Source organism: Grosmannia clavigera, assembly GCF_000143105.1.
Source record: "Grosmannia clavigera kw1407 unplaced genomic scaffold GCSC_132, whole genome shotgun sequence".
Lineage (NCBI taxonomy): Eukaryota > Fungi > Ascomycota > Sordariomycetes > Ophiostomatales > Ophiostomataceae > Leptographium > Leptographium clavigerum.
The window spans coordinates 29,180-53,484 of record NW_014040810.1 but is presented as its reverse complement, the minus strand read 5'-3'; the positions used below and the strand labels follow the sequence as shown (position 1 = coordinate 53,484).

Here is a 24,305-nt window from a genome sequence, read left to right as displayed (position 1 = left end):
GAGTACCGGCAGTCGCTTCTCTATTTCACAAAGTAACAAGTTGTCGACCACTCCTGCCCAACTCGTTTACCACACCTTCCAACACGATGCAGTCTGTGTTTCTCACAGCCACGCTGCTTGCTAGCATATCTCTGGCCAACCAAGTCGTCTCAGATGCACTTTATGTGCGCAGCACCAGCAGCGGCAACGCATTGAAACACCACTCGACCCAAACGGCACCGCTGCGGTTTAGCGACGACGGCACATTCCAGCTGTCCATCTTCGAAGATCTGCACTTTGGCGAGATTATGTGAGATTTCTGAGACAGGGGCCGGTGCCAAGCAGAATGCTGACCAGCAGACGCCTGGGACTCGTGGGGTCCTAAGCAGGGAATGTCAACTCGGTGGCAGTGATCAACAAGGTGTTGGATAAGGAGGCGCCGGACCTCGTCGTGCTCAACGGCGATCTGATCACGGGCGAGAGCACGTTTCTGGAAAATAGCACGCTGTACGTGGACGAGATCGTGGCCCCGCTGCTAGAACGCAACCTGACGTGGGCATCAACGTATGGCAACGACGACAACGACGTGAACATCTTGACCGCGCTGATCTACGCTCGGGAACACATGTGGCCCAACTCACGCACCACCAGCATGGTGGCCGACGCCAGCGCGGACACGTCCAATTACTACCTGCCCGTCTACGGCTCCGACTGTGCGGCTGCCCAGAACGCGACCCTGACAGCCGACGAGGTGGCCGACCGCTGCATGCCGGCGCTGCTGCTCTGGTTCTTCGACTCGCGTAGCGGCAGCTACTTCCAGCAGCGGGACGCCCTCGGCAACAAGGTGCCGCAACTTGACTGGGTCGACCAGAGCGTCGTCGATTGGTTCCGCCACACTCAGGCCGCCCTGCTGACCAAGTACGGCCAGCTGGGGAGGCGCTTGCACGGCAGCAGTAGCAGCAGTGCCACCGAGCTCATCCTTCCATCGCTCGGCTTCGTCCACATCCCCACGCACGCCAGCTACCTGCTACAGACTCAGACCGGCTTCGGCGTCGACCCCCACAGGGAGCCCGGCATCAACGACGATGACCCGCTCTCGCCCCAGGCCCAGAACTAGTGCGCCAACGATCCCCACGACAGCTCCAGCTGCCCCTACGGCGGCCAGGACGTGCCCTTCATGCAGGCCCTCGCAGAAGCCGCCCTTCCGGGAACCGCTGCCGACGGGAAACTCGTCGATAATGCCGGTCTCGTCGCCCTCTTCTCCGGCCACGACCACGGTGACACCTGGTGCTACCTCTGGGATGAGACGCTTCCCACAATGGATTTCCCGGGTAACGGTCTCAACCTCTGTTTCGGACAGCACTCTGGCCATGGCGGCTACGGCAGTTGGATCCGTGGTGCCCGTCAGGTCCGCGTCAGCGAGACTGCCCTTCGTGATGCCGCCCGTAGCTACGTCCGCCCTGCTGTCGATACCTGGATCCGCCTCGAGTCCGGCGACGTTGTTGGCTCCGTATCGCTCAATTCGACCTATGGAACCGACGTGTACCCTTCCACTCCCAACACCCACACATAGTGCCCAGAACGCATATTTGAGGGGAGGAAAGTCCTGAAATCTGCGTAATAGTTCTCCTTCTGGGGATGTGAAAGGATGGGTTGTGCATTTTCAGACTCTACATACGGACATATGCCGGTGGGGACAAGAGGGGTTTTCGTGGTCCTATGGCGCTATGGTGCCTTTTAGAGAAAGTAGACACAATGAAAGAAGTGATTTTCTGGTGGAATGTGCTTTGTTGGGATGAGCACATAGAAGGATGTAGCACTTTGGTATTGACGACACTTGACTGTTGCAGCCGTGGCACCTACTCGTTTTTTGGACAAGCCAGATAAAAGTATAAGGCACAGCTTTTAAGCTGGAAAGATCACTGGAGCCCTATCTTTATCTTCTGTCGTTCTCTGAGGATGTTTCGGGGTAATCAACAAGCCTTCTGGCCTTTTACCCTTTTTGGTTGCACTTTGTAGTCTACGTGAATGTGTCTTATTTTTTCCTCCCTTGGGCCTACGCCTTACGCCACCATTATATAATCGTGAACGGGCATCCTCTTGTCCTATTTCTGAGCGGATTGTAATCTTTCAAGGAAGTCCAGACTTTAGGACAGTCGTTTGATCCGCAACGGTGTCTTATTTGTCCTACAGGATCTTATAAGCATCATTTGAACTCCGACTTGCACCGATGTGTAACGGACCGTTAGACGCCTACATGCTAGAAGTGTGCTGCATCTACCAGATACTGCATTTCCAACTCCCCAAAAATACGAACTGGCATGTTGTTGTTGGTACTGCTCAGCGGTATTTGCAGCCTAAAACACACCGGATCGGGCTGAACTTGAATTAAAGACCCAATAATTCATTCAGAGTCTTACTTCATATCAGATCCGGTTTTATGTCTCAGTTCACTCGGATGACAGTTAGGCACCAGCTAGCTGCCTGCGCTAGAGCTTGTCGTGGTTGAATTCTCCTGACAAAACATGTCTGCTGAAGCTATGGTGTTCTTGATAGAGAGATGCCTGTGTCTCCTTCTAGTTGCGTGACTGCGTTACTTCCTGATCTGCACCTCGCTGTCTCCCAAGGCAATGACTCCGTACCAGGGAGACTCCTCTAAACACCTCTGGGCTGTACACTGGATCGCGAGGTCGTCACTTGAAGAATGCAGTCACAACTATTCTTGCGAGGGAGATCCGTTTAGAGGCGGTTTCCCAAGGTATAAAAGGGGAGCAGAGTCGCGGGGTTTTCTGAATTCTCTAGTAGACAACCACACTTTCAACTACAATCAACACCACAATCAATAACACCAGCACATTTCCAGACATCCCCTAGAACTTCACACAGACGACCGCAAATATGACATCCAGCAACATTCCTGTTGGATTCCTTCGTTCCCCTGTGAACACCGAAACCCCGACTCTGGTCGGCCCTGACGAAGCAGAGTATGTCGACTTTGCCTTCCAGAATGCGGTTGGTGTACATATTCAAGGGAGGAACTCAGTTGTAGCGATCGTGTCGCCAAATGCCTGTATCGTGACTCAGATCACCGCCATATCGCCAACATCTTGGCCAGATACATATAACACCATAGCCAATGTCGACAGGGTGATGACAGAAGTCGAGGGCCTCTATGATACCTATAGAGGTCGACTAAGCGGAGCGACCGCTTATCTTGTATTTGGCCACAACCGTGGCTTGATGTTAGCTCCTACGCAGATCGATCTCATGCAGCGACGCCTTTATCAAATGGGACTGCCGAGCGAGGATCACGGTTACGAGGTACAACCGTCCACTGCGTTGCCAGCAGCAGCAACCTTTGTCATCACTGCCAAAGGCACGGTTTCTGTCTACCTGGAGGATGAGCTCATAAACTAGCTTTGTTAGGAAATACAGCGTTGACGAGTGCAGGTCTGCTAATTTCACTCAAGACTTCTGGTTATGCTATGACGACGTGTGTAAGGCTATCTGTGTTTTTGTGAGCAGCACTACACGGAACTGAAGGCTTGTGACCAATAGATCTCAGCCAACCTATAAGATCGAATTATGTATCACACCTGATTACCACGACGGTAAGTATCTTAACTCCATGTTTTCACTACTAGCGGTGGTTCATCGGGGACGGCCGTCTCTAAGGCGCTAGAAACTGGTTCCGTTAGAACGTAATCAGAGACCTGACCTCGGTAAGCGATTCTGTCTTAGACATCACGGCTACTGCGGATGTATGACAAAGGTTGCAAGTTGGGTGAATGTGATATATGCCAACAATTATATAAGCATGACAAGGGACGCCAACTAGCCTGTTTGAGATACACCCCGAATTGGATAACTGCGATCTCTGATTGCTTTGGCTATTCTTCGTCGCCTGGTGCTGTCCTTGGCGGTTTATGTATCAAAGTGGTCATATTTGCAACCCGGAGCCGAGTAATTGATCGTTTCGTTCTCTACCTAATCGTCCATCATAGTGCAGTCACAACCTTCACCTCTCTTCAAGTTACGCTTGCAAGACACACAACTCTCACTTCATGACCGACTCTCTCGTCTTTGTGACCGACATAACCGATTTTATCGGCTCCGAGATGGTCAACGAGATACTCATGGCTGGTAACTTTGCCCGGCTGAGTGCCCGTCGTGTACACTAAACCGCCGAGATCTAGGCCTGCTATTCCGGCTGCGCTAGCCAGCTTGAGTTTGTCGTGATTTCCCCTTAGCAACGCAGCCGCCATCCAGTCGAGTATGTTCGCTGTTCGCTTTTATCGAGGTAGAGGATTGGGAAGTCTCGGCTTCAAAGTACAGATACCATTCCACCTATTCTTTCATACATCCCCTGCCTTTAAAGATGGTTGTTTATTCGAAAGGTTGAGAGCACTGTGCCCGAGACGTGTGCTTGCCTTTCGGAAGTAACAGCCGTGGAAGGCTTGCAAGAAGTTGCAGGTTTGGCTAAAGGCTTTGGCGCCTGTTCATACCGTTAAATCATTGACGCATCAGCACTATTGAAGAAAGCGTATTATCGTACGTGCATCACGATTGACCTTGTCACAGCTAATCATATAATATTCAATTATCCTTGAAGATTGATCCAATATGAAACTCGATACCACACACTCGAGTTGACCAGCCGAGTGTTTCTACATTTTCATATACATAGATGGCAACAGCACCACGTCTCAACTGCAGGATTCCCAAAACGACTCGCAGTGGTGTCTCAGGCTCTCTGCATGTGCATTCGTGCCGGCATCTGATGTCGACGTAAATCCGCATTATTATATGAACTGGCCTCTGCTGCCGCAACTTTTGTATCCGCATTGTCCCGGTGTCTGCAGCTGGAACAGCATACGACGTATAATGCACTTGCATCGGCCTCAACAGGAAGCTTCTAGACGAAGAATTGTGGGCCCGGGATAACTTGCCGGCTCGCAAACAGCATCGGGGATTGATCCGGCGTCGGAAACGAGCAGGATTGCCCCAGAATGATGCGTTCTTCGCACAGAAGTAGGTGCCGGGTTTTTACATACATTGGACTTCGGTGTTTGTTCAGCTGCAACGATAAGGCGGTGGGGCTTTTTGTGGATACGGTGCTCGTTTCTGCGGATCCTCCGACTACGGCGTAGCTTGGCTGGATGAAGGATAAAGGCCTGAAAATTTCCCTGCTGTGCCTTTGGAGAAAACGGTTTGGTCAACAGACAAGTCCAAAAAAAAAACCGAATTTTCAAACAACATTTCCATTCAAAATGTCCAAGGCATTCGTCACCAAGCCGGCCCCCGGCTTCACTGCCACCACCGTCTTTCCTGCCGGCGAGTTCAAGGACATCTCCCTGTCTGACTACCTCGGACAATGGTATGTCTTATTTCTCTCAGTTTCCCCTCTGTTCCCCTCTGCTGCCGCCCCATAATCACAACATCCAATCTTCCCCGTTACCCCAGACCCCCCAGAGTAGAGAACATGACGCGCTGACATCTGCCCAGGGTCGTTCTTCTGTTCTACCCCATGGACTTCACCTTTGTCTGCCCGACTGAGATCATCCAGTACAACGATGCCCTGCCCCGCTTCAAGGCCCTGAACACGTCCGTGTTCGGTGTCTCAACCGACTCCCACTTCTCCCACTTGGCCTGGGTTGCCCTGGAGCGCAAGGCCGGCGGTCTTGGCCCCGACTTGGAGCTGCCCCTGATCGCCGACCGCTCGCAGAAGATTTCGAGTGACTACGGCGTGCTCCTCGAGGAGGGCGTCGCCCTGCGCGGCGTGTTCATCATCGACCCCAAGGGCACTCTCCGCCAGATCACCGTCAACGACCTGCCGGTTGGCCGCAACGTCGACGAGACCATCCGCCTGATCGAGGCCTTCCAGTTCACCGACGAGTACGGCGAGGTCTGCCCCGCTGGCTGGCACGCCGGCAGCAAGACCATCAAGGCCGACCCCAAGCTCAAGCTTGAGTACTTCTCCACCGTCGAGGTCGCCGACCGGACGAGCGAGGAGGCCAACAAGAGAGTGAGAGTGGAATGATTTTCCTGCGTGCTTTCTTCGTGCAAACGAACAAACCCGACGAGAACAAAGATTTTTAACTGTTGTCAGGTGTAAAGAATCTGAAACGAGGATTTTCGCCAAACTAGACAAGACGCTAGACCGAGGGGACGAAAGACGATAGATCTTTAGCGAAACTTTGTTCGGGACTCTCCCATTTTCCCACAATACAATAAAGCCATTTTTTATACCTTTCTTAGCTCGTGACCACATGTTGATACGGCAGTGCTAGTCGAACCCCGATGATTTAACTACTACAGCCTTGTAACTACATACTACTTACTCCCTTTGAGGTATCTTACTTTAGTAGATCAACGAGGAGTTACTCCAAATCACGGGAGTTGCCGCATGTCAGGCACAGAGGTTCACACGTGGCCGTACTCACTCATCAGCTTACAAGTTGGAGACCAGTGCGGGGTTCGTTCAGTTGGATACCGCATGCGATCTCTACCCGGATTCGCTGGGAAGAACAGAAAGACGCACCGAGTTTTTGCGCAAGACAGTAAATCAGTGTCTGCAGTAGGCCTTGTAATTGTAGCTGGCTTGTGGGTCATATGGCTCAAACTCGAAGTTGAGATCGTACATTATCATCTTAACAGATTACCCCTCCCTAAGGTTATGCGCTCTAAGCTTCTGTAAGGATACGTGCTGGTCTAGTCTACTGGCAGAAGATTGAAGCCATCATCATACTTTAGGCGGGCAGGATGCGCCGTGTAGACCTAATCGTTTCCGGGTTGTCTCAATAGCCTTGAGCTCCGTGCGCCATGTTTGCAAGCGGCGGGTTCGCATCAAGCCTCTGCAGACCATCTGGCCTACCATCTTCCAGATGAGCTGCTTCAACTCGGCCAGAGTAGCCGGACTGGTCCCTAGCCCCACCTTAAAAGCAAACTGACCATTGGTAACGAGCATCGAATCAACAAGGTGGTAGTCTCTACAGATGCATACACTGACCCGACTGTCACAGCTAAGATGCAATCACTGCCCAGCTGCTTTGGGGCCCGAAGACGGCCACTAGCACCGGGATATGCACTTGCACCACTGCAAGCTAGCGCACTCGGTGTTTGCTACTCACGCCATCTTGAGAACGGTTGCCTAAAATGGGCCAGCAATCCGCAGAAGCGTTTGGCGTCTCGGGAGAGGCACCCGAGCCACTGGTTGGGGGGCTTCGGATCGGAGAAACATATCACCGAAACTATCTTCCGGGGCATTGCAGAATTGCCGTGAGCAATACGTGGTGAACACGAAGGAGGTTCTACGAGCAGAGCAGGCCTATTTGGGAACACGAAGCCTTTCTGCAAAACTGTTTCTTTATGTACGGATAGCGGAAGCAAACGCAAGGAAGCGGACGGTATACGTATATCGCTGTTCCCTTTCGGCTCGCCTCCTCTAACCGGTTCACGGTGCAGTGCCTGTTAACAGCGCCATGTATAAAGTGCCTAAGTCGGAATCCGCCTTGCCGTTGTGCTAAAGCCAGGCGCATTTTCATCTCAGAACGATTGGCGAAGAAATGCTATCTTACCTCTGACAAATTACCCCACTAAGATTACAAATTTGATGATAATGACAAAAAATACAGCGCCAGGTCGAGAGGCCGCAAGTGCAATCGTCGGAGTGCTGTTAGGAGTCACCTGTACGAACAGCACAGAGTCATTCGGTGAAAGATGATTAAGGACCAAAATCTCAAAATGGCCACGTTCCCCACGCTGCTGCAGAAGTCAATCGTATCATTGGATGATTATGTCCAAGAATTGAAGATGGGAAACCGTAAGGCTTTCATTTACTAAGTCTGGAACCATCTCTGGCACACACAGTGGTTGTACCACCGTAAAAGGTGACTTCAAGTGGATAGCGTACCAGCTTTGCAGCTATTTTCAGGTTAGGTCCATCCACCTCTCCACCTGAAGATGCAGGCCTGCCCTCCACGATCAGTCTTAGACAAATGCAATTGCGTACCGAAGCACCTTCAGTCACTCAGGGTCAAAGTCATCGCAACCCGTTATTTTCATGTACCCTGGACATGGGGGCGAAACACGTACGGAGCGTGTTCGATGGAGATTTCATGGGCATGATGTTCTCGCACATAGAACAGTCGTTGAGTTTTTTCTTGCAAGCAGAGGCCATCAAATGCCTTACTGCACAATGTATGGTTCTAAGACCATTGCTAATAACATCAGCCTGTTTGAATGACGTTTATGTGCATAGGTAGATTTGGAGTGTATGTATTAACTAGCAAAATTCAAGACCCTCAACACAGTTGGAGTAGAATTAATATACTGATATTCATACGCAGATATTTAATCTGTGTAAAGCAACCTGAGGCACTGAGGGACACTGCAGTTGTCCTGGCGCCAGAAGCAGAAAGTAGCTACAAAGATGATCAGCTCCTATTAGTCAAATAGGTGTCACCATACCACTAAGACGCGAAGTTGAGGACTTCCAAGCTCCTCGGAGCTGTCCTTGTTTATGCGGAAGGTATCACTTAGGCGCACCGAAATCTATCTGTTTTTTTCCTGCTGGAAGAAACAATTGAGCACCGACGGCAATTCTTTTGATAACTATAGGCAGAATCGAGATATGACAAGTTCTTTGCTAAATCTTCCTGTATGCGACAGTATGGAAAATAGGGGATGCTATCGTCCACAAACTCTGCTAACTTTAGATTTTGCACATCTTAAGAGTACGATGTTTTGTTGTCAATAGATGCGCGTCTATGCGGTTTTGTGGCGTGGCTTGAGATGGGAAGAGATATCATCAAGCTGAGTTAGATTCGAAATATCAATAGATGCTGGCTGTATCGCCGTGCCGAGGACATGAAGACGCATTGCAGAGACATATTTGGGCTGAAATACGAAATGGCTGATTGGATGTATGATTCCCCAATGATGCATATGAAGGAATGGTTCATATTGGCTGTGTCAACGTTGCTGCGCAGTTCAAATCGTGGCAGAAAATTATCGACCGACTCACAAATTGCCGTTTTTTGAACTGGCTCCTCTGTTGCACCACACTGGGCTGCTGCTTAGCTTTTAGTCACAAAGAGTGAAATGAGTCTAGGATAAGCTAGACGCCATATTCACGATGTAACAGATCTCTGTTTGGCGGCAAGCAAAGTGTCAACTACGTACCAAAAGCGAACCTGTGATCTAAAAGAGCGAATGCCTCTACGCTACTGTTGTGTATGGAACCTAATAAGTCACTTACCTCGGTGGATGTCCTTGTCGACTTTTGGTTATAGACATCTGATTTCGCAGTTTATTGGGGATTTAAGCAACTACGCAATCATACGACACCTTCCTAACTTTGTGGAACGGCCGCTACTTATAAAGATCTCCTTTGAAGATAATGCAAATGTGCGGTTGAGTACTACCTGAGGCGGAAAATACGATAGGGAGTGCCAATTCAAGAATGCAAAACAGAGAACCAGCAGACTTGCGACCGCACAAAGTAAGAGAACGAAACATCCGCTTTCAGCTTCTATAGCTTCTCTGGAACCTCCTCGGGCTTTACGACTTTGCCCTCCTTGTAGTCACCAAATGGAGGGCGCCACATAGTCCAATGCTGCAACGGCTGCAGCTCCCGGTCCATTTTCTTCCACGTCTCGCCAGGGTCGATCTTGGCCAACTGCACACGAGTAGTGTGCACCACCATAAATCCGTGCTTCTCGTAGACAGGCACGCCGAGCTTTCCAGCATCGACCCACATCTCCACGCCCATCTCATCTGCCTTCTGCCGCCCCCAGTTCATCATCAGGTCTGCCACACCTTGGCGTCTGTAGTCAGGGTGGGTAAAGAGTATATTGAGAACTTAGCGCCGATGGTTAGTGAGACGGTACTTGATAATGTCGTAACAACAATAAAAAAAAAAAAAAGTAACCGGTAGACTAGGCAAAAGTCCTGTACGTACAAACATGCGGCCTCTTAGCCATAGTGCGTCTGGGCGCATCGAATGCCTCCAGGACCTTTGTTGCATATTCTCTGGCTTCTCCTTCCGGATGCCAATCGGCTTCTTCCTCGCCCGAATCGCCGTTTTCGGGGGGGCTTGTCGCAAAGATCTTCCACAGTGATGCACCAGCAATCTTCCCGGAGCTGTCGACGACCTTTATCCAATGGCCCTCAGGCTCAGAGTGGTGCCAGGCGAGCTGGCGTTCGGTCGACTCCTTGATGGACTCGGCTCGGGCATTGGGCCCGTTTCCAAGAATCGGGCAGTAGAGGCGGAAAAATCTCTGGAAAGGATTCTCGTAAGCTGTCCACTGGCACTTAATGACTTCGCCGAAGTCGGCAGGTATGTCCACATCGAGTAATTGAAACGGCATAGTTCCGGGTGCCCAGAATTTCAGGGGCGGCTGCTCGGGAGGAACGGAGACTAGGCTGTTAGATTTTGCAGTTTCCCGTCTGTTTAGGGCGCAGACCTGCGTAATATAGTAAGACGAAAGATCGTATTTTCTTTTTGCGAGTTACATGTGCATGTACTCCGTACATATGTGTCGCTATCTACTCCGTACGCGCTAGACTTTACAATGATCTCTGCTGTTTCCGTATTTTTGCAATGATCCAAGCGATATAATAGATGGTTAGAGCCCCTCTATTTTGCAGGGCTGTTTAGCGCAGTATTGCTGCCCTGAAAGTCGACGGCTGATAATCAGCAGCCGAGCCGGCGCTATATCCCTGTACATGAATATTGCACAGGCCACAGAGCTGCTGATTCTTACCTACTTTGCCCCTCTTCCCCCTGGCCACCAGTGCTTTTTTTTTCTTGTTCTCCCATCTTTCTCTGCGCTTATTTTACATATCGTGCGTCGAGATTTCGGTAAAGTGATGCAAATTCAATTAGAAACAGACATTTTCACAGAGTCGTAATGAATTTTTTGGATCGAGTCTAGAACGTCACGGATCTATCGGAAACGATCCTTTACAGTGGCCCTCGGGAGGGTAAAGCCGAATGTGAAACCAACATGTTCCTGCCTTTGGGGGAGACCGAGTTCATGCCGAGTAGCAATAATGCAGAGCAGGCTCCAGATTAGGAAGCTGAAGTACTGGTGGGGGAGTCTCCAAACGGTTTAGCCAACGGCTAGGCCAATAATAGATGAAGCTGGTCATCCAGGCCATGTACAAGTACATAGCACGCTTACGTGTAACCTCCGCATACAAGTGCCTCCCCAATAACGCAGGTCATAGTGGCGAGATATTAATCTCTCATCCTTGACCGAAGTCACCCTTCGCACGTTGCCTGTGGAGGCTGTATGCTCCACCGGAACAGCAAGGCTTTCGGCTGGTTTCAGTGTCTTCGAAGAGTCTCGTAGGTTGTCGTTCCAACACATTCCAAACATTCCGCATCCAGCCCTCTGTACATGGTTATCTGCCATGCCGCGGTTAGTCTCTTATTTGTTAGATAAGCGTGTTTCCCAGCCGCGTCCGACCTGACTGTCTATTTCAAGTAACGCACTCTTTGTCGATGTTTCTATCTTGATTTGCCGCGCGTGATCAAACCTCTCGCCAATATACCATATTCGCGCAGGAGAGGTCGTCATTATGACTTCTTCGCGAAAGGTCATCACCGACGACGACAAATCGGCGCTGATCCAGGTCCTCGCCTTGTTTCTACTCACCCTCAATATCCTCGCGTGCTCGGTACGTTCGGGTGCTAAGATTTACATCATCAAGGCCTTGAAGGCCGACGACATATTGGCGATTCTTGGAACAGTAAGTGCAATTTTCCTGGCGGGAATGACATGTGTCTGTTTTTTTGATTTTCCCGACACTCACGAATTCTACAGTTGCTTTCTGTCGGCCAGTCCATTGCCGTATATGCGGCCTGCGAGCGTGGGTTGGGCAAGCACCTTATTTCTCTGAGCCCTGGAGATCGAGAGTCCTACTTTAAAGTAAGTCACTGACAGATTCCATGATATCCCCACACTTTGCTCGTCCCTAGCATGTGCTGACGCAATACAGAGTCAATACGCGGCTGATGTGTTGTTTGTGCTCACCATCGGTAGCTGCAAGATGGCCTTTGCCACCGGCCTGCGGATGTTAACAAAGGAAGACTTGTTTCCGCTTGTCTACGCTTGCGAAGTGGTCTCTGGAATCTGGACTTTCATAGCGCTGCTTGTGGTCTTCTTCCAATGCCAACTTCCTGCGCCCTAGGTCACGGTGCCGGCTTCACAATGCATCGACCGAGTCGGATTCTACACATACTTCTCCGTGACGAACCTCTTTACTGATTGTGCAATGGTAGCCTTGATGTGTTGGAGCATAAGCCAGCTGCAGACGTCGTGGTCGAACAAATTCCTGGTGATAGGCGTGTACAGTGGCCGTGTTTTGTACGTCCGACATCTGCTTTTTCATTTTTTCTACTTTGTCGTTGATCCTTAATCGAAATTTTACTGACAGGCGAAGGCTGGTGCCGGCGATCGCCCTGCAGATCAAATTCTCCAATCGGGCGTTCAACTTGTCAGACGACCTCACGTTCGCCCTATGGGAAGCCACCATCGCAATACTTGTCGTGCAGTGTCTGGCGGTGTTTTCCGTCTGCCTGCCCAATTTCAAATTCCTCCTAGACATCCTCGAATCCGGCCAGGTCCGCGTCGATGACCTGCGGCGCCAAGGACGGTCGAACGGAGGCAGTAGTGGGTACAGGTACGGCTATGACCTGACTACCAGCAATAGCGCAATGAGGTCGGCGAAAAAAAGCACACGTGACTCTGTGATGCGATCCCAGGGCAGTCACAACGAGCCGTCAACGGTGGTGTGGCCGCAGGACGTCAGTGAGGTACACGAGATGGTGACATTTTCGACAGTCACAGCAGGAAAGAAGAAGGGCCAGGCCGCTGCGAACCCAACTTGGGACACACAAAGCCAGGAGAGCCAGGAGAGTCAGACGATTTTGATTCATCAAACTTGGCAAGTGGATACGCAAAGTGCTCATCATGCCGAAGGAACTGTCCAAAGCGCGGAAATGAAGTGAGACTGGCGAATGAGACCCTCGACGGCTTATTGCCTTCGGTTGTGCATTAGTTCACCCTGTACATAATACGAAAATTTTCCACGTGATTGCCGGCTTCATTGTCGTAAGTACTGTCGCGTGTTCTCAAACAGGCAGCTATAATGGCCTTTGTATTAGTACCTGTGACGGACTACTCCCACAGCAGCAAGTCGCTTAGCTCGGCGAGTTTATTTTACTAATCGGTTCCACTTACAACGGGTTACCACCAGAAATAGTGGGGCCGGCCGGCTTACGGGGGAGGTCCTAGCTATTATCATACTCATAGCGTCGTTCGGCCGAGAGATGGATGGAGATGGGAAGCACTCGAGAGACTAATCATTTATGTAAAAACAAGGAGACTGAGTCGCTGTCGTTTGGAAGACCAGTCTTACGTCCACCTCTGCCAATGCATTGTCCAAGTCCACACACACCTTTGACGTGGAGCCATGTTACGGATCAATGGCAGTTTCAGTCAGCCTATTTCCCTGCCGAGCTGCAAGTTGCTGTACTTATGCACTCCGTAATTTTGGCTGTATGTCTAGGCACATTTTGTCGGTTTTATCCCCCCTCCCACTCCTTTCTTTTCCTTCTTCTTTCTCCCGACCTTTATCTAAGCGTCCCCAGCCTCAAAGCCTGTCCATTGTCGTGCCGTCCCTTCGCGTTGTCAATCCTTCCGGAATTCCCTCATATCCTTTGATTTCTTGTCCATGTCCATTGGTTGACCGGCCGTGAGTTCTAAGTTACTAGTTGGGCAACATGTCGAAAGGCTTCGAGTCCGAGGCGTTTGCCATGGCTGGGGAGCCGGTCTCCAACAGCCGGGCAACGTCTGACTTCTACGACAAGAACGAACTCGCACGGCTTGGAAAGAAGCAGGTCCTCAGGGTACGTGCCAAGCAATTGCCGTTGTGGAAGCCCGTTGCTCGTCAGCTGACGCAGATCACAGCGTACATTTGGTTTTATGTCCATCCTCGGCTTCAGCTGCACCATTCTCATCACCTGGGAGGCCGTCACCGTGCTGTTTTCCCAGGGGCTAAACAATGGAGGCACAGCAGGCGTGATCTACAGCTTTATCGTCGTATGGGTCGGAAACTTTAGCGTCTTCAGCACTATGTGCGAGCTCGTGTCTATGGCGCCCACGTCTGGCGGACAGTACCACTGGGTGGCCATGATGGCGCCTCGCTCCTGCGCAAAGTTCCTCAGCTACATGACCGGCATGCTTACCGTGGGTGGCTGGCAGGCTTCGGTGGCCTCGAGCGCCCTGCTGACCGGTGACATGATTCTCGCTCTCGCCTCGCTCAACAATGTCACCTTTGAGCCGGCCTTGTGGCAGGGAACCTTGCTCTTTTGGGCCGTCTTCCTCTTTGCCGTCTTCATCAACGTCCTCGTCAGTTCGACACTGCCCAAGTTTGAGGGCCTCATCTTGATCCTCCATGTTGTCGGATTCTTTGCCATCCTCATCCCGCTCGTCGTCCTCGGTCCCCACGACAGCGCCCATAGTGTCTTCACCACCTTTGTCAACAACGGTGAGTTCGCAACAACTGGTCTGTCCTTTCTGGTCGGCATGATGGGCAACGCCTTTGCTTTTGTCGGTACCGACGCCGCTTTTCATGTAAGTCCCCACTCATTGTTTTCCCTTGGCCTCCGTCTCTGACTAGCCAGATGTCTGAGGAGACGGTCAATCCCGGCGTTGTCGTGCCCCGGTCGATTCTCCTCAGTCTCGTCATCAACGGTTCTGCCGGCTTCGCCATGCTCATCGCCATGGTCTTCTGTATGGGCAACTTTGACGATGCTGTCAGCTCCGGTCCTGGCTTGCTCGGCTATCCCTTCATGTACATCTTCCAGCAGGCTACTGGCTCGACTGCTGGGGCTTCCGTCATGTCAGCCATCATTCTCATCCTGGCTACCTGTGCCACCGTCGGCATGCTCGCCTCGACGTCGCGCGTCTTCTGGTCCTTCTCCCGTGATCGTGGAATGCCTTATTGGCGCGTCCTGTCCCGTGTCGACCAACGTACAAGCGTGCCCGTCTGGGCCGTTGGTATCACCACCGTCATCGCCGTCTTGCTGTCGCTCATCAATATTGGATCGTACATTGCCTTCCAGAACATCACCAGTGTTTCAATTTCGTGTCTGTACAGCTCCTATCTTATTGCTGCCGTCCTGTTGCTCTACCGTCGAACCACCACCGGCTTTGTCATGCCCGACAGTACTGATATGCCGGCCCTGGCTAATACTACTGGCGCCAAGCTCGTCTGGGGCCCCTTTCGCGTTCCGGGTGTCTTTGGAGTTGCCAACAACGTGTTTGCCATCTGCTATCTCATCGTTGTCGGATTTTTCAGCTTTTGGCCGCCAATGATGAACCCTACACCCCAGACGATGAACTACAGTGTCGTGGTGACGGGCGGCCTGGTCCTCTTCAGCTTGGTGTACTATTTCGTGTGGGCCAGGAAAGAGTTTAATGGCCCGATTGTGGAGGCTGAAATAGCCTTGAATAGTGCTAGGCGAACACAGTAGCTGAAGGCTGGGTTGTGCCATCTGAGGGATATCTAATCAGACTGTTTTGGCCTTTGATATTTATTTATTTATTTATACGTTTTAACGTCGCCATTCAAGGGGGGTTTCCCCAAGAACTAACACGCCTCCCTAAGGGCATGCGACGGAGGAGGCAGGGGACAAGTCTTACCCGCTCCTCAGGTCTATCTAGGTGGCTGCATTACAGCTGTTTGGCTTTTGATATACCAACAAGTGCTGCATGAACAGGTGAGTATGACACGTGTATGCAAAGGCATGGTGGAATGGGCTGAGTCCAGTACCTCCGTTACGGTGAATAGGGCTGCATTCCTCGTTGAAATCCCTTTAGACTGGGAGGTTTGGACGCTGTCATCATAATTTGGTTCGTGGAGTGTTAATGTACGTCGGAGTACATTTTTCTCTTCTTTTGTGTCTTGAGCTCGCTTTGGTCTTTTCTGTGGACTGGCAACAACTTACTGTCTCTTAAAACGGGGCTCGGCTTGTTTAGGCAACCTTCAATCCCGAATCTTCGTCGGTTGTGGACCATCAAATAAGGTGATAGCCGACGTAGTAGGCAATGGTAATATACACCGCTTTCTATCAACCGTTGTAGGCATCGTCGCGACGAGGTCTAAACAAACAATTGCGGTCGAACAGACCGTACGCCCATTATTAAAAAGTCTAGGAGCGTATTAGGCCTACAGAATATATATCAAGAAACCCGAATAAAAGAGTTCCACTAACGGACAAGGCATAAACAACTCCTCCAAAATCACGGAGTTCTCATGGCTGTTAATCACATATAGATCGACTACGTTCATCCGAAAGGCTTCATCATCTGTAGACAACATTATGCAAGTTGCGAAATCATGACGACCATTTCCTTCTACGGCCTGCTTGTGACTAGCAATTGTGATTTTCAGACACCCGGATTGAAATTACAAGATCGGCCCACGATGATCTGAACCAAATCCAAGGACCAATATTGTACGGGCACAATGTCTACGGTTTCTTACGGTGACAGGTTCCAGGGGTGAACGTGACAAGCAGAAATACAGTCTCTCAGGGTTGTAACATGTCTGTTAAATTAGAGTATCAGCGCGTACTGGCCGGCCTGCCAAAGTGACGTGACGGAGCAAAGATCCTTACCAGTCAAACGTTTGTAACCTTGCATGTCGGTATCTGGGGAAGCCCAGGCCTAGACGCATTACGACACTTGAGTCCGGGGCAAATCCAGAAAGAAGCTTCTTTGAACGTACTAGCATCGTTTAATTGTACAAGACTAAAAGATATGTCGCCTTTCAGTTTTACTATGCACGGAGTAGTTGCTGGGGATTGTATCGCTCGAAACTCATAAATGATGCAAAGCATCAATCAGTAGTCTGTTATAAAGTATTGTCTTCCTGATTTTTCTTGCCCCATGTACTCCGTAAACCTTGAATTCCCACAAATTAGGGAAATCTCATGTGCGACAATGGCGTTCTCCGTGCCCTTGTATCTTACTGTGTACGCGTACAATGATCCATATGAATGTGACAGGGTAGCAGATATTCCGCACCACCCACGGCTGCATACAATGTATTCGTTAGCACCGCTTCCTGCCAACATATCACGATAATTGCTGCTTCGACTACGGAGCACCTCTCCGGATAATTCTCTCGAGCTACACCATCGATAAGAATAAGGGCTCCTGGTAGCGACTATTTGACTCGCCCCCTTTGCACAGCGGAGGTGCCACGTAAGTGTCGACAGGACATCGGATTCGCTACTCTGTGAGAAAAACTATACAGACCATTGCCTCTGATAGCAGCTGGGCCTGTAGTTTCTTAGCCGGCCCCCAAAGGAAGCATCGGATCGGCCAGACCACGTTTTGGGAGCGGCATGCAGTAATGATAAAAACCTGTCACATCCCCGATGCAAAGCAGCACAAAACGTGGCAACGTACTCCATACCTTTCCAGGTTATCCCATTGGTGTTATTAACTTCCGGTCCATGCGGCCTGTTCACATTTAGCTCGCGCTCCATTCTTTTCTCGCTGTTTTGTCTGGCCCCAATTAGTCTCCGTTCCATAATCGGTTCAGAATGGGCCATCCGAAGAATGTGCTTGCAGACGTGCTTTTGGCGGCTGCGGGTGGCAATGCAGTATGTACGCCCAACCTCACGCAGATGTACCCCAACGCAACCGTCAAGACGGTTGATATTGTTGTCGTCGGGGGTGGTGACGCTGGTGCCAATGCGGCATCAAACCTGTATGACGCTGGACTGTCCGTTATCGTACTCGAGAAGGAGGACCACTTGGTGAGCCCACACATTCAGTATATTTCTACATGCGCACAGCTCTAACGATCTTCAATCCCTAAGGGTGGCAGGGTCAACGGCTGGACCAATCCGTCAACAAATGTCAACTACGACTGTGTGTTTCTCTTCCTTCGTAGCTCTACTTTTTGGGCTTCTGCTGACAACAACGGAAGATGACGTTGCTACGTACACCAATTACACTGGCACGGAAGCTTTCTTTGAGCGCCTCGGCATCAACATCACTACGCCGACCTTCTTGACGACGACTTCTTCCTACGTGGATTTCAGCACCGGCGAGACTATAGCGTATGATGCCGCTAATTTTACCACCGAGCTGGTCGCCCTCCAGAAATACTACGATGTGGCCAACAACTACTCCGATTACTACCTGCCATCCTACGCAAACTGGCCTGCTCCCGAGGACATCCCGGAGGACTTGCTGATGTCCTTCAGAGATTTTGCTATCAAGTATGAGCTGAACACAACAATGTTGGTGAGCTTGGCTGTCTTGTCCTGTTTATTACATTGATGCTGTTCTGATAATCTAATTCTGATATTATAGCTTATCTGGGCCGGTATTGGTGCCGGCTTGGCCGACATGCTGGATGCGCTGGCGCTGTATGTGATGCAGACTTTTGATCCTCAGACAGCAGCTGTCTTCCTGGGTTATGATGTCCAGTATGTCCCAACATCTGGCCGCAACCAAGACATTTACAATACCATCGCCTCAATCCTGGGCGACTCTGTCATGGTCAACACCACTGTGGTCTCGTCTTCCCGTCTCGCCGACAAAGGCGGTGTCCAGTTGGCGGTAAAGAACTTTGTCACTGGTAAGGTCGCCGTGATCAAGGTAAAGCGCCTCGTCATGGCTATAGAGCCCACGACCGATAACACCGCTCCTTTCAACCTAGACACAAAGGAATCAGCAGTGTTTGACAATGCCACATGGAGTGTCGTACACGCCGGCATAGTGTCACATTTTTCCCTTCCGACCAATGGCCTCGTTTACAACCTGCCAGCTAGTGCTGCTAAAGGCAATGCCTTTTCCTATCCCGAGCCTCCCTTTGTCGACTATCTTGAGGTAAGCTAAAGTGTCTCTGATCCTTACGTATTGCCGCATCGACAAGACTCACCAAACCCAGTACATTGGCGAGGATCTCTGGCAGGTGATTGCCGCCGGTTGGGTTGGATTCTCGGTGGAGGATGCACAGAATCTGGCCAACGAGGCACTGCAAATGATGGCTGCTGCTGGCACCATTCCGGCCACCAATGGTACTAACCTGACCATCCAGGCTTGGTCTGACTATGGAGCCATGGATATGCGCACATCCGCTAAGAATCTCAAGGCCTGCTTCATTCAGCAGCAGTATTCCCTGCAGGGTTACCGCTCAACTTACTGGACAGGCGGTGCATTTTCCAACCAGCTCTCCACGTACATGTGGGCTTACAACAAGGAGTACCTTGTTCCGCTCGTTGTCGCCAGCCTGTGAGCCTTTTTTCTTGCTCGGGACGAGCATCGATAACCCCTTTTTCGCGCTTGCGGACTCACGTGGTTCTTCGCCAAAGTAGATCATACACCGTTAGGCATATTTGTAGTTGAATATAAAACTTAGATGACTTTTAAACAAGCATGCAGCAAACGTCATAGTCGCATGCCTTCCACCTGATTTCAAGCACTAATGCGCACAGACGCCATCTAAATGGTATGTCCATCGCGTCTTCGCGACCCTATCGATGGCCTGGACGATCACTGCTGTCCTCTCGCCGATGACCCACGTTTCCATTCTTCTGGGACCGCACGGTTGCTGACCAAGCATTTTAAGTTGTACGGTTACAACTCTGAAAGTGGGCTTCAAGCATGCCTGCAATATTAAACAGCGAGACTAAAATTGCCATTTGGCACTAAAGGTAGCAAACCACCAGCCGAACTTCAATGCTCTCGCGTGTAGTCTCAGGCCCATCAACACCGCACATGGCCTCAACACAAGTGTGAGGAGTACATTCTGCCTGTCCAGGGAGAACGCACGAGTCATAGTTTTTGAGAACGATGCATTCGTCGACTTCTTGGCGCTTGATGTAATGCCATTTTTGAGATGCTGCAAGCAACCCGGGTTTAGTAATGGGTGGTTAGCCTCAGACAGTGCCGGAGTAGAAGTAGTTGCTCTTACCATCGTAATGAACGGAAACCCGAGCCTCGGATGTGCACGTTGTGAGGGCGAAAGATGTTCTCTTCACCGTTGATCCGTCACAGACTGCGAGTGGCCTGTATACTACCGGCCCAGTCAAAGGCCTCCAGACGTTAATCTGTTGTATACGAGAATACTTTGCAAACGCATTCTCACATGAAGCAGCTTTTTTGCAGATACGGCGGGAATTGGGAACGTCTTGATCAACATGTGCACAGGGTGAAAACGGGCGTACTGACCCCACGAATTGCAATCCATTAACATAGAAAATCGCCTTGGCTTGCAATGGCTTCCTTCCTGGTGGCGTCTCCGCTTTCGGCATGAAGGATCGGGTGACTGAATTCCAGACAAATATATCATCGGCTCCTAGTTGCTCTTTCATAGCTCTATGCAGAGGTAAGCACTATTCTTAACCAGTCTGGATTCATGCATAGCTAGCTCACTGTGCTGTTTCCTGGTGTTTACAGAGTAGATAGTTAGCTATAGCTGATCAGATCTATCTCAGAGGGCCTCACCTCCAAGTACGAAGAGTTCCATTTCAGCTGCTGATCAAACGGGCCCAGCGTTTGACTTTTGTGTTTGAATACAGCAAATCCTCGATTTTCGAGCTGGCTTGACATCGGTATGGGCGTTTTGTTTCCGAGAAGCTCTGGTTTCAGGTCGTGAAGGACGACATTGTGCTTCTCGAGAGGCCAAAATAGGCCTGTTTCATCCACACGCTTGGGTTTACCACGGTCTAGATGCTTTGGGGGAACGGCAAAGCTGATCACACAGCTAGTCATAGCTTTCCGACTTTTATTTCAGGCCAGACAGAAGATTTAGGAAAGGGGTGGGCTTGTGCTCATATCAAAGCTGAGAAACGGAACAACAATCAGGGGATGCGCAAGAATGATGAAAAGAGGGGATTTGAAATATTATATGCAGGTGGTTAGTTGTTCATCTGTGATTGGTTGCCCCATTCGAGCTGCTCTTGAAATGTGTTAGGGACAGCGCAATGCAGTACAACGTTGTAATCGGAATAGTCCATATGCTTCTGCGGGTTTGTCTCGTAGTGGTTCCTAATGCCTAGGCAACGGCCTAGCATTCTCAGACCCACACGCCGCTTGTTTCACGCAAAAATTAGACTCGGACCCCCTCTCGTAAGCTTTCTGGAATAGCGGTGCGAAATTGTTCGTGACCAACGGTAAGGCACAAGTTCTATAATGCTCGCTAGTAACGGAAAGGTGCCATGCTATACGGCATTCCACACCATAGGATTTTTGTTGAGATTTGTCAGGATCAAAAAGATCGCTGGATGAAATGTGGGGCATAGTCTCAGTCTCACAAAGATCGTGAACACTATAGGAGTAGACCCACCGACCGGTTAGGTCCGATTAAAATGTCAAAAATGCGTCGGCCGGGAATCGAACCCGGGGCCTGTCGATGGCAACGACAGATTTTACCACTAAACCACCGACGCGACTACAGTAGAATTATTTTTATAAACTGAATTTATTTTTCGCATAGCTAAATTCTAGCCAGGTCACCCTCCCCTTTCCAACGAACTTTCCGCCTAAGTTTACAATAGCTACGTCTAAGCTCTTTAACAACGACTCCGACAATGTATAAGTGGGACCATAGGGATTTAGGCCACCCCCCCATTTAGGCCACCTAAAAATCGTGATAATTTAATAGCATCAAAAAAAATACAAAAACAAAAACAATTATACCAATTAAAATACCTAACCAAATCATGCAAATTATATATTATCTAAAAGCTCTTCTTTAGAGCTATCGCCTACTTTAATTACTTCTTTTCCTACAGCGGCCTAGCTATTCTGTATATCCTTAATTATAGCGAATTTTAAATTTAAGTTTATAACCACAGCCTTCCTTTTCTAAGGCTGTAGGCTTTTAATCGTTACCTCTAATACTTTTATTTTTTGCTTAAATAGAGTGCTTTTAACTACCTTTTTGTCGAATGCTTTATAGAGCTTTTAGAATAAAAGCCGCCTTAAAGATAACGTAGAATGTAATTGCTAATATTTAGCTAGTTAGCTAGTTAAATCGTTTCTCTTTTTAAGAGTAGTTTATACAATTGTAACAGCTTAAAAAGTAGTATCCTTTAAAGCTATAGTTTTACTAATTTTAGTAATATTAGAATTGTTTAGTGTAAATAGCTAGTTGTTAAGATTTAGTAAGATAAAGAGGCTTATTAATAAGTAAAGCTTATTAATTAGCTATAAACTAGTAGTACGCTACCCGTTTTAGATGTTTTTTATAGAAAGTACTTTATTTTAAGCTAGTTTGTAAGCTTATAAGAAAGCTTGTTTATTAATAATTGTTTTTATATTACTATCTTTTACTAAGCTAGCTAATTTTTAGTATTTATTTTTTAATAAAAAAAAGATTAATAAATTAAGTAGTTAAAGAATATAAGATATATAAAAAGGTAAATAAATTAAGTAAATATTATATTAAAAGTATAGATTTATAAATCTATCTATCTTATAGCTTTTATAACTATCTACTACTAATAATCTTATATTAGAAAAGATATTTAAAGCTATTTATAAAATAAAGACCTTTTTTAACTATTCTAACCTTATTTTATTTATGCTTTAGCCTTTATTAGTAGCTATAAATTGCTAGTTGTAAAGGTTAAAGGAGGCTATACGTGGCGGTTATATACCGTAATGCACTGTAAGGAGTAGGAGGCTGAATAGGGTCTAGTGTAGGCGAAAGAGTGTTGTGTACTAAGAAAGAAATAGATACATCGCAACCCTTCTAGGGATCCGTATTAATACTAGTGCCAGGCCCCGCTTTTTGTGCCTTCTGACCAATTACAGGCCCGTACGGCCAAGTGGGGCGGAAGGGCCACAGTGTGGCGGATTCTAATGCTTGACACTCCCCTTAAATACGCTACGTAGGCGCACCGCGATGCACTGAAATCATCCTCGGCAGCCCTTTCACGGCTGCCAGCCTATCAAGCGAGGCAACAGCCTCTTAAACGCTACCTTAGGCAGCGCCTTTGTCATAATATTAGCGATCTGATCCTTAGACTTTACGTGCCGTACCGTTAACAAGCCGCTTAGTACGCTTTTACAAAAGTAGTGCCACTTAACGTCGAAGTGCTTCGAACGCTCTCTGAATTTAGGCTTCTTCGTAATGCTGATCGCGGAGGTGTTGTCTACGAACATCTAGATGTTGGCTTAGAGGCCTATTTCGAGCATAAATTGCTCGATCTAGCGGGCCTGCGTTGTTGCGTAGTAGGCGGCGCCGTATTTAGCTTTATAGGTGGAGGTGCTAACGGTTGGGAGCTTCTTAGCTCTCTAAGAGACCGGCCCTCTTAAAATCCTAAAGACGAAGCTGTATATGGAGTGACGATTAACTAGATCGTTGGCCTAGGACGCATTAACTTACTCTTTAACGCAAATGTGCCTCTTTAAAGGGGGGCTGCTTAAGTAAATTCTATAAACTATAGCAGCTCTAGTTAAGCTAGCCTAAATTAACTAGGTAGTAGTCTTTTCTTAGCTACTACCTTTAGTAGCGCCTAGCAAGCAATAGTTCTACGCTAAGTTGCTAACCTTAGCTAAGCGCTAGCGTAGCGCTAAGACTATTCTTAGTGCTATAGCTAGTAGTAGTAAGGTAGTTGTAGCAGCTAGTAGCAATAGTATAGTAGCATCTAGTAAGAGTGCGCTAGTAGGTAGCTAGTTAGCAGCTAATAGTAGATATATGCTAGCTAGTAAAGGCTTGCCTAGTAGTAAGAAAGAGGATAAGGAGGATAGTATTAAGAAGAAGAATAAAAAAGTATAGAGAACGTCTATAAAGAAAGATAGTAATAAGTAGCTGGTAGCTAAGTAATAGCCTATTAATAGTATATTTTAGGTTTATAGCTCTAAGAGGCGCCCTTAAAGCTAGAATTAGTTTATAGTGCGCAATTATATAAAAATAGTAAGAGTAGTTAACTAATAATTAGCTTGTATATAGCTAGCCGTTGCCTTATAGTCTTCTTTATTTCTTATAAGTATATTTTATAGTCTTTTAATAAGACTATAACTTATAGCTAGCGTACGCTAGGTGCTTTTCTAGTTCTTAGGTATTATACTTAGCTAGCTAGCCTTTTTTATTTTTATTAAGAACTAAGTTTATAACCCTTTACTAAAATAAGTAATAATGTCTTTAATCTTATACTCTTTCTAGTCTTCTATTATTTTAAAGAATAAAAGCTCTTTCTTATCTTTTACTATAGTAGTCTATAGCTTAAAGTAAGAGATGTAAAATATATTATATTAGCGTGTATACTACAATAGTAAGGC

General features: G+C 48.6%; 8 protein-coding genes across 8 annotated transcripts; 7 read left to right on the top strand and 1 right to left on the bottom strand.

The window, feature by feature from the left end:
- Positions 1–86: 86 nt before the first annotated feature.
- On the top strand, positions 87–1,096 carry CMQ_5337 (uncharacterized protein; the record flags this gene model as incomplete). The annotated part of the gene is made up of 3 exons (XM_014319082.1): positions 87–289; positions 340–352; positions 401–1,096. The coding sequence occupies 3 exons, from the start codon at positions 87–89 to the stop codon at positions 1,094–1,096; spliced, it is 912 nt and encodes a 303-aa protein (XP_014174557.1).
- A 60-nt stretch (positions 1,097–1,156) lies between these two features.
- CMQ_5372 (uncharacterized protein) lies at positions 1,157–1,552 on the top strand (the record flags this gene model as incomplete). Its single annotated transcript, XM_014319117.1, has 1 exon — positions 1,157–1,552. The coding sequence occupies one exon, from the start codon at positions 1,157–1,159 to the stop codon at positions 1,550–1,552; it is 396 nt and encodes a 131-aa protein (XP_014174592.1).
- Positions 1,553–2,877: 1,325 nt separating this feature from the next.
- On the top strand, positions 2,878–3,396 carry CMQ_5165 (uncharacterized protein; the record flags this gene model as incomplete). The annotated part of the gene is made up of 1 exon (XM_014318910.1): positions 2,878–3,396. The coding sequence occupies one exon, from the start codon at positions 2,878–2,880 to the stop codon at positions 3,394–3,396; it is 519 nt and encodes a 172-aa protein (XP_014174385.1).
- A 1,853-nt stretch (positions 3,397–5,249) lies between these two features.
- CMQ_5227 (peroxiredoxin 1) lies at positions 5,250–6,019 on the top strand (the record flags this gene model as incomplete). Its single annotated transcript, XM_014318972.1, has 2 exons — positions 5,250–5,356; positions 5,485–6,019. The coding sequence occupies 2 exons, from the start codon at positions 5,250–5,252 to the stop codon at positions 6,017–6,019; spliced, it is 642 nt and encodes a 213-aa protein (XP_014174447.1).
- Positions 6,020–9,511: 3,492 nt separating this feature from the next.
- Positions 9,512–10,349, bottom strand: CMQ_5364 (gcn5-related n-acetyltransferase; the record flags this gene model as incomplete). Its single annotated transcript, XM_014319109.1, has 2 exons — positions 9,512–9,798; positions 9,941–10,349. The coding sequence occupies 2 exons, from the start codon at positions 10,347–10,349 to the stop codon at positions 9,512–9,514; spliced, it is 696 nt and encodes a 231-aa protein (XP_014174584.1).
- A 1,216-nt stretch (positions 10,350–11,565) lies between these two features.
- On the top strand, positions 11,566–12,997 carry CMQ_5298 (uncharacterized protein; the record flags this gene model as incomplete). The annotated part of the gene is made up of 4 exons (XM_014319043.1): positions 11,566–11,736; positions 11,811–11,915; positions 11,986–12,062; positions 12,424–12,997. The coding sequence occupies 4 exons, from the start codon at positions 11,566–11,568 to the stop codon at positions 12,995–12,997; spliced, it is 927 nt and encodes a 308-aa protein (XP_014174518.1).
- Positions 12,998–13,771: 774 nt separating this feature from the next.
- CMQ_5340 (amino acid permease) lies at positions 13,772–15,526 on the top strand (the record flags this gene model as incomplete). The annotated part of the gene is made up of 3 exons (XM_014319085.1): positions 13,772–13,897; positions 13,959–14,624; positions 14,675–15,526. The coding sequence occupies 3 exons, from the start codon at positions 13,772–13,774 to the stop codon at positions 15,524–15,526; spliced, it is 1,644 nt and encodes a 547-aa protein (XP_014174560.1).
- Positions 15,527–17,605: 2,079 nt separating this feature from the next.
- On the top strand, positions 17,606–19,311 carry CMQ_5093 (fumarate reductase/succinate dehydrogenase; the record flags this gene model as incomplete). Its single annotated transcript, XM_014318838.1, has 5 exons — positions 17,606–17,821; positions 17,885–17,936; positions 17,995–18,314; positions 18,384–18,902; positions 18,964–19,311. 5 exons carry the CDS (start codon positions 17,606–17,608, stop codon positions 19,309–19,311), a joined length of 1,455 nt encoding a protein of 484 aa, XP_014174313.1.
- Positions 19,312–24,305: the final 4,994 nt, after the last annotated feature.